Raw genomic sequence first — 17,126 nt, 5'->3', positions numbered from 1 at the left:
CATTTTGGCTTTCAAAACATCAAATCTCTTAAAAGGAATGTTTTAATATTGCTGAATTTAACATTACTGTATGCCTGCTGTATTAAACCCACATGGTCCAACACTTTATTCACTTAACTTGTCCAATATGATTGTCCATGGAAATGAATAGATACCTGTCATACAATCGAAACCTTACCTTAGAAATGTTTACACGAAAGATAGACATCCAACCTGGTGATATGTGTCCTCCATTTTATTTAAGACAGACAAGCTCCAATAAAAATCTTTATTTAATCTGCTACAAATGTCAGTTGATTCTTGCATGCATAGTTTCACACACTTAAGACAAGTAAAAACACAAAGTAAGATTTCCCTTTGGAAGAATGTCTCAACATTATAACATGCATATGCCCCAATGTCCATTTATGAACAGTCAAACTATAATTGAGCTGCCCCATCACCCTGGAAGGGCCTTTCAAGCTGCCATTTCAAAATATAAAATCCAATGGATTGTATATTTCTAAAATGCACTGTATACATTTAATACACTGAATAGACTCATATTTTTCTTGTAAACTTTCTTTGGCTTTTTTCATAAAGAAGCAAAAGCGGCTTCTTCACAAGTATAGATAATGATGGCAGAAGGGTAAAATGATATTAGAGTTTATGCTAGGGGCAGTTTAGTGGATGAGGTTGATTGCTCAATTCATCTTGAGGTATTAAAGTTAAAAAAGTGAAAATCACTTCAGGATTGTTTAGACTCACGATACCCCAATAAACAGGCAAAGTTCATAAAGCTCTCTGCAAAAAAATAAAGCATAAAAATAACTTGTTTTTCATGTACAGTTTAGTTTTAACGCTCTGTGGTAGATACTCTGTCAAACTTTGTGTATTAATGCGAGCAGAACTCTGAATAAATAAAACATACGTGTAATAACAAAGGCATATTGCAGTAGTCAAGATTAGAAACTCACTGTAACTCAAGAGAATTTCCTTCAAGGGTTTTTTTGCAGTTGATGCACACGGAAAATGACATTTATCACAGTAAGATAGGCATAATGTTATTAGTCAGAAGAACTGCATTAGTGCTACATAGTACATAATTACAAAACAAATATTGGCTTTCCTTAACCAGGGTATGACAATAGTCTTAGGGGACATATTAAACCTACAGTAGGTTGGAGAGAGACAACAGTAAGCACAAAACACACATCTTTGACAGAATCACATAACATATTTTTATATTGCCATCTTGTGTTTGTGCTTGAGATGTCCTCTGCTGTAGAGAAAAATGTGCAATGTTAGTTCAGATGTTTGCTGGCTAACAGCTGTAGTTAAAAATGTGTATTTAAATGCTACATTTATTAACAGTGTTTGAGCATCTCACCCAAACATCCAGTTTTACCCATTGATTCAACATCAGCATCAAGGATGTTGGTATTATTAAGGAAAATGTGTTTTGAAATAAACTTTGCAAAAGTTACAAATGCAGCTGTTGGCTTTGATTATGTTCTAAAAAAATCAACAGTGTTACTTCTTGGCTGTGGTTAACAGCCTGGTGCTTCAGCATGGCAGTTTCAGGGCGGGGTTGATATGTTTAAGTTTTCATTGAAAGCTCAGTAGTTAGAGATCCATTGGTGCTCCGTGCTGTTATCTTTCCTCGTGCTTTCGTTACCAGAGGCCATGTCGATTTTCTGTCAGGAACTCATCGAGACATCATCCGCACAAACTCTGGGAATTAAATAAAAAACCTCAATAACTACTCCTTAATACATATATGATATAATACTTGTGATGTTTGTTAATGTATAGAGGGTTTCACTTTTGTGCAAAATCTCCATTATCACTTAACTCTGCAGTTGATATCAACTCACAGTTCCAAAACATTTTATAGTTTTCAGTAAAAACAGACACAATAACCCTTTATTTTCTGATATTATTAAATGGTAACATACAATCTCACAAACCACATCGATGACGAACATTTTGACCATGATCTACTTTGCATGAACTCTAGGAATAGGAGTGGACTTACTGTCACAGCGAATAACAAGGGAACACTTAAACATCAGACATAGCACCCGTCTTCACATGGTTTTACAGTAAACGTACACAACATATAGGCATTCATAAGGAATAAAATCAAATTTAGCTCTCACATTATTTCTGATGGGTTGCATATAGAATGCTAGAAAAAGTAAGAAATTATGTCGATGTAAGTATCGTTTTACAACTGAGAGGAGCAGTGGTTTCTAATACTTTCATCCCTGATGTGTTTGCATCTATTTCTCTGTGGGTAATCTGAGAGGTGACATAATCCTTTGGTGTGGAGGTAATCTGACAGACAGACCGAATGTATTGCCTTCATCCCCTAACATCAATATCAGCATGGTGACCAAATATTAGAACACACGCTGGCATTTTACTTGAAGTGTGTCTGTCTGTGTGTTAAAGTGAGAGAGACTAATAGACAAAGAGAAGCTGTAAGCATATTTAATTTCCAGGCTCTGCACGCTGTGAAATTAGTATACTGTACATAAATAGCAAAGCATGATGTGACGTAGTGCATGGGATTCTTTACCTTCAAAGTCCACATGCCCGTCTCCGTTGAGGTCGATGTCTCGTAGGATGTCCTCCAGGTCTCTGTGTCCGACCTGAAAGAGTCAGGTGGGGGGGGTTTGAATAAATGGACAGGATTCAGACAGACACCCTGATTGATAAACAGAGAGGATAGAGACTCTCAGCAGCTCTGTACCTGTTGTCCTAAAAGTTTTTTCATTGCTTCTCTGAGTTCTGCTGTGCTGATCTGGCCGTCACCATTAGTGTCAAACTGAGAGAGAGAAAGAGAGACAAAAATATAATACACAGTTATTACATTAAAATCCTAAATGCTATATTGTGTATATATATGTTATAGTATTTTCCCTTTTCTAATGCTATGCCTGTTTGATTACCTTGAGTGCTATATACAATTAAATGTTTTATGCTATTTCCCCTTTTCTTAAATCTAATCCTAAACTATCAACCACTATCAGCATCACTAAATTACCAAACCACCGGTATAACATCCTTAGATTATTGTCTCTGTTATCGGAAATAATGATGTTTGGTGAGCGCGATATATTGTTGTAATCACACTCAGTTTGCTTCTTTTTTTAAAATGTTTTTACCCATGTCTTTCCTCACCTCCTTGAATGCATCTCTCAGCTCCTTCACCCCAATCATGTCTGCAGTTTCAGCCAGAAGTTTGGGCCCCATGAGTTCAACAAAGTCCTCAAAGTCAACATGTCCCCCCACTGTTGGACAGGTTAAAAAGGATTAAGCTTGGTTAACCTATACGGTTATCTAAGAGTCACAAGATTTATTGCTTTATTACCTGATAGAGTGATAGCGTGCACAACTGATTCTAAATCTTTTTCTGATGAAAAATAAACAGGCCCTTTAATGCACATATAAAAAGGCACAGTTTTACTCACAATTCATGTTGATCTGCTGGCTGAGTTCGATAAGTTCCATCTCTGTTGGCATGTATCCCATAGTTCTCATGCAGTTCCCCAAGTCTTTACAGCCGATAAACCCATCTTTGTCTTTGTCAAACTCCTTAAAAGCCTCACGCAACTCTGAAAGCGAGGGACATGAAGAGAGAATGTGAGGAAGATGTGAAAATGATTCAACAATATCGTGGAAATGTTATATTTACTCCTTTTGTATTTTTACTGAATTTACCATCCATTTCTTCGGGCCTCAACTCTCGGTCCTGTAAAAGATCAGGGAAAGGTCAGGATTCTAACACTGCTGGTATTTTTAAAATCATGCCAAAATGTAGCATTCCACACACAGTATGATACAATAACAGCAGGTATGTGCCGCAGAGTGCCAAGAGTCTGCATGTTTCCTTCCAGTCAGAGGGGAAGAGCTTATCAGTGAGATCACCTGCTGCAGAAAACAAGCACTCCTGGCACTCTGTAACACCCTGTGGAAAAATAACACATTAGGGTTTTGGGAAAGTAAAAATAGCAGGACCAAGATGAAATGCAGAGACATTGGAGGGACGCAAAGCTCACAACAGATCCTCCATTTCCCCGTCCATTAAATCAACATGACTCAATCTCAACCCGTGCATCCGTTACCAACAGCTATCTGAGAGATTGTCTTCAGAAGAGGCAGTAAAACAGCAGTCGTCTACACTGAGGATTCACTGTTATCTTAAATAAAAACACTTTGTCCAAACAAATTAGATTAGTTAGATAATCATGTAGGCCATTACCATAGCCCAGATTTAAGAATCCTCCATCTCACTACAAATGTCCACCATTGTTTATGAGTAATGCTTCCTGGTGCATAAATACACACAGACACACGCCCTTGCCTTCTGCACCCTTGCCTTCTTGCTTTCAAAAGGACTAATAATATTTCATCTTCTAAAATAATAGCCTGAGACTTCAACCACGTTTTTTTTACATGCTGTTAGTGTTGATTTTACAGTGAGAGGTGAGTACAACACACATTCATCACATGTTTTGGTTATTCTGCGTGGACTGTCATGTGTTCTGATCTCTTGCCATGCATGCACATGATATTGTCTGGACTTACGTACAGCCTGCCGGCTCTCAGCGAAGCCTTTGCGTAGAAAGATGCACGCAGGCCCCAGTACGGTGTGCATGCTGGCTCCGTTCTGGGCCAGGGCCACTAGCGGCTCAAGATAGGCCCCCCCAGATCCCCCCTCCTCACAGGACTGCACTGCCTTGTAGTTCTTCTTTTGGTCCTGGGGCAGCATTTGGGATGGGGGGGGCCAGACATGGGAGCAGGAGCAAAGACAGGGGTAGAAGACCGTGACTCAGATTATGGTAGCATGGAGTCAACAGGGAGGTGGGATGGAGGGGGGTGACGGGCATATGTCTGCCAGTCACAGAGAAGTGTGGAGTCAGGTCAGTCATGACCAAGGAAAGCACCGCAGTGAGAGGGAAGAGGGTGTAATTTGTCATGACATGAGGAACTGATGCCATCCATGAATCTGTCCTGCAGGTCACAAGGCTGCACAACAGAACACAACACCAAGCTTCTGTCGCAGGAATTATAAGAAATCTCAATCCCCTAGTGGCAGAACTAACCCTAAACCACCTTAGAAAATGTAACAATTGCCTATAATGCTAATGGTGGAGCTTATGCATAGCAAAAGTAAAATTGCAATGTCCCACAGACAGCCTCACCTAACTGCCCTTTCATTTTCAGCTGCCAATATTCTTGCCTTAAAAGGATGACATTTGACTAACCTTTCTAACGGAGTTTGTAGTTCAAAACAGCACCTTCAAGATCAAAGTCATACAGGGCGATTAAAATAAGACATCAGATGACCATACTAGTATAATTCTAAATAAAAAAACATAGCCGGATTTGTATGATTGATATGTTGCATGCCCCATCCGTCTTTCTTGTGGCAATGCCACTGTACTCCATAATCACACTGACCATAACGTTATATGATACCAACCACAATGCTGACCAGAACCAAGACCAAGTATAAATTGTATTCAGTAATCCACTTACATCTGTTTAAAACAACAGAGTAAACAGTTGAAGACGTTTAACTGCTAGCCTTGGATTCCATCTGATGACACAGTCTACATGTATAGTTAGTTTTATCGGTGGTACAGTGTTTAAAGGTACCAGAACATTTCAAAAGTTTATATCAACAAGAACCATGCTGGTAAGTTACTTCAATTTCAGTTTTTTGTGTCCCCATTATACAACAATTGTGTTGTGCAGAAGTTGAGGCTAAAGTTCAGCCAGCTATTTGATTATAATCACCCATTAGCCAACTAACCAGGGGGCAAAAGTTGTTTCCCCAGCTGTCATCACAATTACAGAGAGAGCTACAGGTTTATTAAAAAACAGCAGTCGCTACTCAAGAGTGGATGTAAAAGCTTCTTCTAAATAAAACCAGACAAGGTCCAAACATTGCACTTCTGACTGCTATTTAAATGAGAGCGAGCAGCTGCCTGATCTTCGGCCGAATGCAGAACAGAAGAGACTATTAGAAAAAAAACGTTGTAATGCTCTGTGACTATCTAATGCAGTAACATCTTTTCTTGTCTAAAAAAATTAGATAATCTCGGTCATGTCTTCAATTATCGCCATGTAACAGCCAACTTAGTGGAGAAAGATCCAGCTAAAGCAAGTAGAGTGGACTCACTGTCAGAGCGAATTACCAAGGGGACCATTTTTCTGCCGCTTTAGACCACACAGACATAGCACCCATCTTTAAATGTTTTTACAGTAAAGGTACAACACCTATATGCATATTTAAGGAACAAATAATTATGCATACATACATATATACTGTACATTATTCTCTACATATGACCTTCACACTCCTAATGCCAGTTCATGCATTGCTTCAGTCCCCACCACCACAGGAACGGATGCCCACTGGGTAATCTGACCAAGTGATGCATGGAGCAGGGCTGTCTGTGGGTATATTGTGCCACAAATATACTATGAAGCCACACGCTTGCACTTATATAACCAAAGGAAGAAACAAAAAAAGGCTGAAGTCAAGCAAGAACTTCTCAAGCACTCCAATTCTGCACAGATGGCATCAACAGTTGCATGTCATATTGTGCTTCCTCAAGGATGTGCAGCTGTGGAAATTAAGGAACATCTATTTGTGGGATTGTCTGTCTGCTACACTGAGTTTATTAAAGCATACGCTGATTCAATGAGGACAGCCAATGTAAGAGATGCGTTGTACAAAACAAAGGTTATCTTCTTGATCTTCTAAAGAGTTTTTCCTTTGTTGATCCTCTACTGCGAACTTGTATTGTTGTCTAAAAGCAGAGCGTAAAGGATCTGATGTAGTTTAGGAGCACACCTGTCTTTCTACCATCACATCCTGCAGGTGCAGCTCAACAGAGTAGAAAGCTACAGCTGGCTGGTAAGGTAGCATCACTGCGGGATTTGACTGATGTTTACTGACATGATCCAAATTCCCCAACTTTTTTCCCCCCCATCAGGTCTGACCAACCCACTCTGAACAAAAGGCTAAAATGTTTTCTTTAGGGATTGTAAAAATGCATTAATGAGCACAGAGGGATCTTAAAAGACAGCATTTGAGAATAGGTCATATTAAAGATGCCCTACTCAGTACATTATGACTTTTCAACATACTCCCAATCGATCAACACAATTACGTTCCTGACTTAAACTACAGGTTCAAATTAAAAACTCTTCTACTTTTACCTCACATGCTAACTCAAGGTGACACAAAACAAGGGAAACGGTTTAAACAGCTTGTTAGTAAAGAGCCAGTCAGACAGTACACAGGGTTCAGTCAGAGCAGGTCCAGTCAGATAGCCTTCAGTCAGGTTGGGACACACACCATGAGACAAACATGCACCAACACTCAGGGGATTCAAGAAGACCACCGCAGATCTTACCTTCTTTCTAAGCGACTTTACAGAGTTGCCCATTGCAAAAGAAAAATCCTCCTTGTTTTAAGTTTTCTCTATAACCGTGACTGTGTTACAGTATGTAAGTGTATGCATGTGTGTTTGCATATGCTCCCGGGCATGCATGGGAATAGGGGTGATTAGAAAGGGGAAGAGGGTTCTGTGGGTCATTGACTAACATAAGAGGACATCTGGGAAAAGGCAGGGAGAGGAGCAGCTATATCATAAGGAGGTAGAGGAGGGAGAGGACGAAGGAGTTGACGGGGAGGACGTAGAGGCAAGGATGCTGGGAGGTACGAGGGGAGGGACACTAAGACAAAGGAAGAAATATGTAAACAAGGACAAAGGACAGATCCAAACAACACAAAGAAAAGAGAGGAAGAGGAAGCATGCATGTGTTCAGAGCGAGATGCAAGCGCCAAGAGTAGAAAAGCAAGATTGCTCATTCATTCCATCCTCTCTGCTACAGCGTGTTGCCTCCTTCCCTCCCCTCTACACTCCCTCTCTCTCCCCCTCTCTCTCTCTCTCTCTGTCCATCTGTCTGTCTCTTGCTCTTTTCCCCCCACTCCTCTCGCCCCTACTCCACAGTTTAAAACCATCTATGCGAATGTGACAGAAGAAGCTCGTTCGGACAAGCATATTACCTTCCCCTGAGCGAGACGCTGGAGACACTAATCCAAACATGCACACACTCAGCACACACACACACACACACACACACACACACACACACGCACACACACACACACACACACACACACACACACACACACACACACACACACACACACACACACACACACACACACACACACACACACACACACACACACAAAATCACACTCAATTAAACACACACGGATGTGGGGCTTTGGAGCTAAAAATATAACACACGCTCTCTCTTCACCCCCTACTCCCCCACATTTTTCACCACTCTTCCCCCAGCATTCAACACACACACACACACACACACACACACACACACACACACACACACACACACACACACACACACACACACACACACACACACACACACACACACACACACACACACACACACCCCTATTGTATGGCTGAGTATGAGTGTCGCTAAAGATCAAACAGCTAAACAGACGCAATTTAGGGGGATTTATGTGTCATTTAGAGATTGTTGTACTATTCATTTCATAGTTATAATACCTTTTACTTTTCCACTACATTTCAGAGAGCTATATTGTAGTTTTTGCTAACATCATTTGTTTACAGTTCACCTCCACAAACTACAGTTAAAATCGGATGCATTCTTAGAAGAGTATAAAAATGTATTGAAGAAGGTTGCATTTCAGTGCAAAACGTCAAATAAAAGAATATTCTAAAAAAAACAGTGTAAAGGTAGCACATCGCTTTGGCTTCGTGCTAAGCATATTTCTGTTGTGATCCGAGCCACAAAAGAAATGAAATGCAAGTATTTTGTGGCGCTTGACTGTATGAATCTGGTATGAAAAAAAAGTGGTGATTTGTCAGCGGTTTAACCAGCTGAGCATTTAAGTTGTATCCATCTTAATGCAATAGTTACAAAAATATCCTACAAAATGATTCAAAACCCTCTAAATCAAGCAATTCTGCACAACAATTTAATTTCACCCATAAATATGATAAAATGACCTTTAACTGCATCTTGTAGTATTGAATGTACTTACATCCCCTCAGAATATAGCTTCTCTTCTATGAATAAGAATTACCTTTCTCAGGGTTTGTGCACTGGAGGCTTCACATTATTCGTTGCACTTGTGTAAGTTGCATATTTATAACTTATATAAAACAAGACAGATTTAAATACACACAGAGAATGAAATTAACATAAAAAGAAACAGTCGCTGGAAACATTATAAAACACAAAGAAGTTACAAAACACAAACAAAATCTCATTGAAGGTGAACAAAGTGTTTCTAAAATGCATTTAAAAGAGCAGGCTGGGTTTGCTGCCCTGATCTCCTCGGGCAGGTTGCTCATTTTAGACATGATTTGCCTCCAAACAAGCTGTGACGTAACACAATCTTGCCTTTTGTTCTAAGTTTAGCAGAGAGAAACGTTTTATCCTCAGATGAATTTGAAGAGAGCCTTCTTGTGTCAAACTGCACATACATCATTCAGCTGATCAAATGTCAAACATCCAATTGAAGTAACACATTTTTAAACAGAGGGGGGCTTTAAAGGATGTGAGTGCTTCTGTCAGCACTGTCTAAAAATACAAAAAGCAAGATGCATTATTAAACCCTCATTTAAGGCTTTTACCAGCACCATTCACTCCTGAGCTAACTTTAACTAAAGCCATTGCGCCACTAATAGATATCCTTATTTCCCTCCCGTTGACCTTGTCCATTCTTTGCCATTTAAATAAACACATTCACGCCGAAGTCGCTTCAGATCTCGCTCCTATTCAATATCTGCGCGGCTCCTCTGTGTTGCTCTGCGGATGATTCACCCAGCCCCTCACCGGAGGCTCATTGTGAACTTCAGAACACATCAGACGTCAGACACAGGGGCCGTCAGCTCTCATAATGTCAGGCCACTATAGTGAGCACGGGCATGAGATCTATATCTCCCCTCTGTGTCCTTCTCCTCACCCTTTCTCAGTCACACACAATTTACTTTACATTACACAACACAATCCTCATTAACATCTCAGAAGAGAATTCAAATGAATAACCAAGGACGCTTTTCCTGGAATCACACACAGATTTCATATTTCATATGAAAACTAATAAATGTACTAGACCGGAATCTCCTTCCATGAGAAAAGCAAATAATTACTTTTGCTTTATTATGAAGATTTTGAGGTCAAATATAATCCTGTTTCATCCACTGCCATGAGTGTGTTAAATCAGCTGAAAGATGTACAGGAGGGGGTAGGACAAGAAAGGATGTAATAACAAGCTCTGAAGCGTTCATCATCAATCTGACATTTGTTCTTTTGTTATTGTACGGAAAACTTGTTCTGTCTCTCTTTTCAATTGCAAAGTAACCTTGTAACCTTGTCACGGTCAAACGTCGTCTGAAAGCAACTGGGTTTACTTTATTCTGCTGCAAAGACAAAGTGATAAAAAGGGTGGCCATGAGTTCTCTCTGTGTGTGTGTGTGTGTGTGTGTGTGTGTGTGTGTGTGTGTGTGTGTGTGTGTGTGTGTGTGTGTGTGTGTGTGTGTGTGTGTGTGTGTGTGTGTGTGTGTGTGTGTGTGTGTGTGTGTGTGTATATTTCTCAGAGGCAGTCTAGGCGATGAAAGAAAATGCAAAGCACACTTGCGTCATCTTCTAGTGCTTGGGTTAAGACGTCACAGTTTTATCCTACGATTGATTCATTTAGCTGAAATATTGAGTGTTCATGCTAGATAATTCTGGAAATTCAGGGCTATTTCAGATAGTTCAAAAATGTTTAATTGGTCTGGTTGAACATCTAATACGTCATCCACTGAAAGATATTGACATTGCCTCATTTGAGTCAATTAAACCCCTGTTGTTTCTCCTCTGACTCATTTATCCCCCGTCCTCTGTCTCTCACTGATTTTCCCTTTCAGCCTCAGGTCTCCATGAATATGTAGCATCACCACGCACATGCACATGCTTTAAACTGCAGCCCGTGCAGTTGAGTGCGCAGGTTTTTACATTTCACTAGCTAATCCTCATCTCAAAAAAGGGATTTAACCAAAGAGTGAATTTCCTGCCTCCTCCTTTGCCAGCGCAGTTATAAAAATATCCAACTGTGTCTAAAAATAGCCTGGTATACTCTAGACATACTGCAGGCATATGCTATGATGAATATGAAGATTTATTTTCCTCTTATTTCCACCCAGCTCTTTTTCCTTATTCCACTCATTTGGTTTCTTGTTGTTTTGCCTACTCTTTTTTTTTACTCCTCAAACATCACCAAGGTCAGTGTGACCCCAGCAAAGGGATGAGGAGATTTTATAAAAGCTAATAGAAGAGGAAAGGGAACAGCAAACAGGAAACGTTATTGGGCGAGAGCGAGATGAATAAAAGGGACAGCAGGCGAGGAAGTGAAGGGCCAATTTGTTTTTGAAGATCTTTCCTTACATTGTCTTCTGATCTTGTCTAGTGGGAGCAGGGAAGTTAGAAGTGTTTGCCTTATATAACAATCATCAGGTTCGCCAGCACTTCTATTTATTCTTTGTCCTCCTCCTGATTTACTTCCTTCCTTCCCTTTCTTCCCCTGCCCTCTCACTCATCCTGTCTCACTGATGTGACACACAGTGGACCATTAATCCCTCTCTTTCACTCATACACACTCTCTGTATTCAGACCTATTAGAGCGAACAGTGCTTGCTCCCTCTGCTGGATCAAACACAATCTTTCATCTCCATTTCATTTGAAAAGAAAATCATCTCCTCGCTAATAGACCTAGATAACAAACCTCTGGTAATAGCTGGTCTGAACCACATTTCCAAATTCCTAATGAGTTGTTTTCAAGCAAGGTCACACAAGAGTGATGTGGTGATTGTGAGGATATCTTAAAATAGAAACAGATTTTCTCCTGGGGCAAAAAATTGCTTATGGTCTGTCCTTAGTCAAGGTGTGTGATATAACCTGGAAGGCCTGAATGTGCAAAAATAATATGGTTTTGTTATATGTGCTTTAAATATCTGCATTTTCTAATAAAAGAGAGCGTTATCTAATGAATCATTGCATCACAATCTATCCGTTACATTGTAGCTGCAAAAGGCATTCAACCAGCTAACCACATCTCACTTTTGTCCTTATTCCAACCCCTACACTAGCCTTTCTGGTAATCATGATTCATCTTATGAATATGAAAGTGCGCAGTATTGGTAGCTTGGCAAAACATAGGCTTACCCGAAGGTAACTTGATCATTTATTCAACCGTTCCTTATATTTGCTCTGTCAGGTGGCAGGCTTGCCAGAGGATTTGAATATTTTTACCATGGAAAAAAAAAAAAAAAGCCACTCTTCCCTCCTCCAGTCTCGTATTCAGGTCTTGATGGGCTATTTTTAGCATCTTCCACTGGCAGCGAACGAGTTCTGTTGGGGTTGTATGCAGATCTTGATGTTATGTAAGAAAATTTGAAATAAGCAATTGTAGTGTGTTATATTTCACTCTGCATTCTGCGTAGTGCTGCCATATCTATTCAATGAGCAGGTATTATGACTGTGTGGTCACTAAAATAAAATAAAACAGCTTGGTGTGAGATGATGTGCAGGTGCAAAAATAACTGTCTCTTCTATCAATTTCTTTCTCGAATATTCAACTTTGACCATTTTTTGTTCTCACACACAAACAATTATGCACGACTGAGTCAAATCACAATTCTATCCTGATAGTTGATATGACTTATCTTCACAGTCACATTACACGAAAACAAACGTCTACCCTTTGAAGAAATAATGATTCAGCTCCAAGATATGCATTCATCATCGCTGAAGAGCTAAACTTTTTGATGTTTTTAATGTGAAGTACAACTGAATAATCCTGTTGTTTGTTTTTTCTGGGTTGATTCCCATCTCTAAAAATATTTCATAGCTACATTTGCTGACTAAACTATATAAAATGATAAATAGTGGAGATAATAAACAGGAACAAGTGCTATTTCCACCAAAATCAGCAGCTCTAGAGATCTGATATAGTACGTCACTGCATGGATTTTGCCTCACTGGAACCCCTAAGACTGATTGAAGCTCTGGCCTGGATTGAGAGGAGTTATTTCTGGAACACATTAGCGTTCGGGGAGGTAATTGTCTCCTCTCCAGCTTTTTTTTTATCATCAACGCAGAGAGAAGGATTTCAATGAAACAAGAAAAGAGAAGGGGGTGGATAGACAACCCTGCTGTACTGTATAAGTGCACGATGTGTCGGAGTCACAGGAGAAGAAGTAAGGAAGAGACGGATGTATTAGTGGACAGGTAATGCAGGGAAGAAGAGAGGCACGGTTTATCTGCAGCTGACCCTCACTCACCAACGTTAGTTCAAACATTTTAAGTGAAGATTATATTTCAGTATACACAATTTTTACTTACCTGCCATTATTGTGTCTGTTTGTGCATGACAAGCTCTCATCACTGAAAAGTTTTCCACACTGAGGGAAAGTTGATCCCCCTGCTGTTATCAGGTGACACGCAAAATGAAAGCGACTGTATTCATATTGGAACGCATGACAGACTGCAGCCCCCCTGCTGTGAAACTGATGGATACCAGATACATACAGAAGTAAGATTGACTGCATGCATGCATCAATTTTTTATCTGCTCAACTGGGGTGACTGGAGGTCTGAACACACATGGCATCCTGCTTCACCTGCACCTCACATGTGACCCTCCACCTGCCATCAGCCATGCAGTTTCTTATAAGCATCAACAAACAGACAATTTGCCAATAATAGCAGAATATCAAAATGTTCCTTTGCCTAAAAACACCACGTCTTTGTTATAATGGGATCTGTGTGAAGATATTAGACTGTATTATTTGTCTGCAATCATTTTGATATGGATTTATACACTCGTTATATTAGTTATTTTAAGTTACCATCCACAGCCCATGTCTCAAATATGTTTGCGCGTCTCCAGGCTTATCACAAACTTTCAAGCTAAACAAATTAAACAGTTCTTATTTTTAAAATTCAGCTTTAGTGTCGTCTTAATATGTGCCAGTTCTCATCAAATGCTAATAACATTTCCAAATGAGGTTCCTCTCATTATGAAACACAGTGAGCATTCTGTAATAAATTAAGTTGACTCCCGTTTCAACAAACAAACTTATTGTCATGCTCAGAAAGTTTCTCCTCTTACCTGCCCAAAGACTGACTTCACTATGGGATGGAGGACGGAGTCAGACGCGGTTATGCTCACTCTCTTAGATGTGCGTCTGGACTTTGCAGGTGCTCTGGTCGCAGGTGGGTCGGAGCTGAGGCTCGAGGAAGACCCGGTAATCACCCTCTCTTTGGGCTCGAAGAAGAAATCCGCATCTTCCTGTCCTTTTGGGTAGGACGGAACCGGAGAAGTCCTGTCTTGCGGGGAGCCGCGCAGGAGCTGCGCTGCGGGAGGCGGCTCACCTCGGGAGGAGTCGTGAGGATGATGCCTGGTCCTGGTGGACTTGCTTCGCTCTTTCTGGAGCCGGCTCGTCCTGTGCCTCGCTTCCTCCTGAGCATACCCCTCATCCTGGAGGCTCGCCTGCCGGTGAGAGTGACTCTTCTGCCCTCGGTGATTTCCTACACTTCGAGACTCTGCGTGTCTAGGCTGGCAAAGAGGTCTCCGCGCACTCTCGCAGTCCTCGGTCCAGCCTGCATCCTCGCCACCGGTTGGGTGATGCTGGACGCGGTGCTGGCTTCGGTGATCCTGTGGACCCGACTTACGGTTAAGCCCCGAGGATCTCAGCAGAGAAGTAGTAGACTCGCTTTTGGGGAAAGGAGAACTCATCGTTCGCTTCCTCTCACGGAATGAGGCTGCTGCAGGCTGGGGGGTGCTTGAAAGCAAAAGAAGGCAGTCCCTTGCCACGTGCAGGTTTTCAGGATCAGTCAGTTGGACTTGACTCTAGTCCACACACCCGAGCATCACTGCAGTTCACAGGAGGGAGAGGAAGTGAATATGAAGCAGTGACGCTCAGCAGGGCTCCGACAACTTTGGATGACACGCACAGTCCACGCGCAAAGTTCATAGGACTCGCGTCACTGTAAACCATTTCCCTCACCATGAGCTTGGATTTATTAAAGTGTTCACAAAAACATAATAACTCACCAGCATCAATGGACCAATGAGACAAACAAACTTAAAACTGTCCCTTTACATTTTCTTAGACTAAATACATTAAACTTATTTTGACTGTGGAACTAAAAGACAAACAAAGGGTTAAAAAGATTTTAGAAAAAGGATGAGAACGTGAAATTAGGCAGCAAGTAGGTATTTTGCTCAATGAATAACATACACACAAAACACTTAGGAAACGTTTAGAACCTGGGAAGAACAAGTAAATACAAAGAACAACTGCATATTACATCAAATCCCCCAAAATAAAACCACATCACTCTCTGGTAAAGGCCTTTTGTCCAAGTTGTCCAAGTTTAATTGTCAGGGTTCCTCATTAAGGAAAGGTTTTGACTTAATTGGTAAAAAGGTATCTTACCTTTCTATTTTTTTTCAATGCCAGCATAACAGCATTCTTCCGTTTAGTTTCATATGATATTTTAATTTACTTTTTAACTAAAAACAATATATTTATAGATACACATTAACACAATGAGCTTTTCAAATTGTACCTATTTGACAGAAAACATGGTTGTTCACAGAATTAATGTCAAAGTCAACATGTTGGGATATTTTACTGTGGCTTACTCAAAATAGAAAGTTCAAAAGAAAACAAACACTGAAAATAAAAGCGTGACAATCTTTAAGCCTCATCCCATCTGCACACCTACGGTCATAATTCTCATAGCAGATGTCCGGGGATGCAGGCAGAGTGTGTAATGATGTCAATACATGGAGCCAATTAGAGACTGGAGCTCTCACGAACTGTGTTTCACAGTGCAGAGCTGAGAAATGAACAGATTTTTCCCCTCCTCTCTCTGGGGAATTTTTGTTCTCTGACATCTGTGTCTCCTCTGCTCCAGGGAGAAGTAAAGTATATCTTCACTCCATCACTCCCATCCTCCCACCTCTTCATCATCGGTCTGCTTAATCTACTCTACCCTTTTCATCATCCGTGCTTCTCATAAAGTGCTGCTGAGCCATTGTCTCTTTCAGGTTTTTCCCTATGCTTTACACTTTAACCATTATTATTATTATGATAACTAATAATATTCAGTGTTTTTAGACATTGGGCTGCAGCAGGGGACACACAGTACAAGCCTGAGGGTGCAATATGGCCCATTTAAGAGAAAGAGAGAGAGAGTGAAAAACTAATTAGCATATTTAAAAACCAACAACATAGAAATAACACCAGAAAAAGGCAACATTTTAGTTTTTTTAAAACTGTTTTTGGGCTCGTGTTACATTCAATTCTTGCATTTATTCCCCAGTCCAACCCAACATCACCATCTCAGAGTGGGGTCAGATGACCAAACCATCTTTTATGGCAAGTGCTGCAAATCTGACAGCTGCTGCCCTATTTCTCCAAACAGCACAGTCTTGGGAATAACATTTCAGTTCACATTTCTCTAAAAGAAAAATAACAGAGGAATTTAATGTATTCAATAGACATTTGGTCGGTGGGTATGTTGGCTGCTAGTGTGTGTGGTGGGTAAGCGCTGGACCAAATATAGCCCTGTCCATTTGTTCTTCGCTAAATAAAAAGGATAAAGCAGGATTTTTACAATGTGAAGGATACGTTTACAAAGACAATTTAGCTCAGGATGGTCCCCTTATTCACTTATTCAACTCAATCAACGCTTCATAAGAAGGTAGTAAGATGGCTTTGACCTGAGATTTATTTTGTAAACTTCTTTTATCAGGTTAAGACTTTTTCAGGGTGAACATTTTATTGGGTTAAACTATTTTGCGCACACCAGAATATTTAAATCTAACCCTAACCCTCAAAAGAAACACCAACATCTTTGATAAAAGTATAAGCACATAAGATAAAGATGTCATAATGAGTAAGTTGAATACTGATTTACCACTTTAAAAGAGAGTACAAAATGGTCTTTGAAAATGTTTTATAAAATAGTAATGTGTTCCTTTCTGTAGCACATTTATGT

At 40.3% G+C, this 17,126-nt stretch overlaps 1 protein-coding gene across 6 annotated transcripts in view; it reads right to left on the bottom strand.

Annotated features, from left to right (window-relative positions):
- Nucleotides 1–254: 254 nt before the first annotated feature.
- cabp1b (calcium binding protein 1b) overlaps nt 255–17,126 on the bottom strand; it is a 29,849-nt gene continuing 12,977 nt past the window's right edge. Inside the window, exons 1-8 of one of the 6 annotated variants that reach the window (XM_063889060.1) lie at nt 14,227–14,993; nt 4,580–4,747; nt 3,709–3,739; nt 3,459–3,602; nt 3,169–3,278; nt 2,738–2,812; nt 2,564–2,636; nt 255–1,713 (exon numbers count right to left, since the gene is read on the bottom strand). In XM_063889060.1, coding sequence (XP_063745130.1) covers nt 1,688–1,713; nt 2,564–2,636; nt 2,738–2,812; nt 3,169–3,278; nt 3,459–3,602; nt 3,709–3,739; nt 4,580–4,747; nt 14,227–14,853 — 1,254 coding nt within the window. In that variant the 5' untranslated portion in view covers nt 14,854–14,993 and the 3' untranslated portion in view covers nt 255–1,687. Of the gene's footprint in view, nt 1,714–2,563; nt 2,637–2,737; nt 2,813–3,168; nt 3,279–3,458; nt 3,603–3,708; nt 3,740–4,005; nt 4,200–4,579; nt 4,748–7,418; nt 8,019–14,226; nt 14,994–17,126 lie in introns of those variants that run through there. The other 5 variants (XM_063889063.1, XM_063889061.1, XM_063889064.1 and 2 more) reach the window with 5 other exon arrangements.

The sequence above is a fragment of the Eleginops maclovinus genome, chromosome 8 (genome assembly GCF_036324505.1).
Source record: "Eleginops maclovinus isolate JMC-PN-2008 ecotype Puerto Natales chromosome 8, JC_Emac_rtc_rv5, whole genome shotgun sequence".
In the NCBI taxonomy this organism is placed as follows: domain Eukaryota; kingdom Metazoa; phylum Chordata; class Actinopteri; order Perciformes; family Eleginopidae; genus Eleginops; species Eleginops maclovinus.
This window is presented reverse-complemented; position numbering and strand designations above follow the sequence as displayed.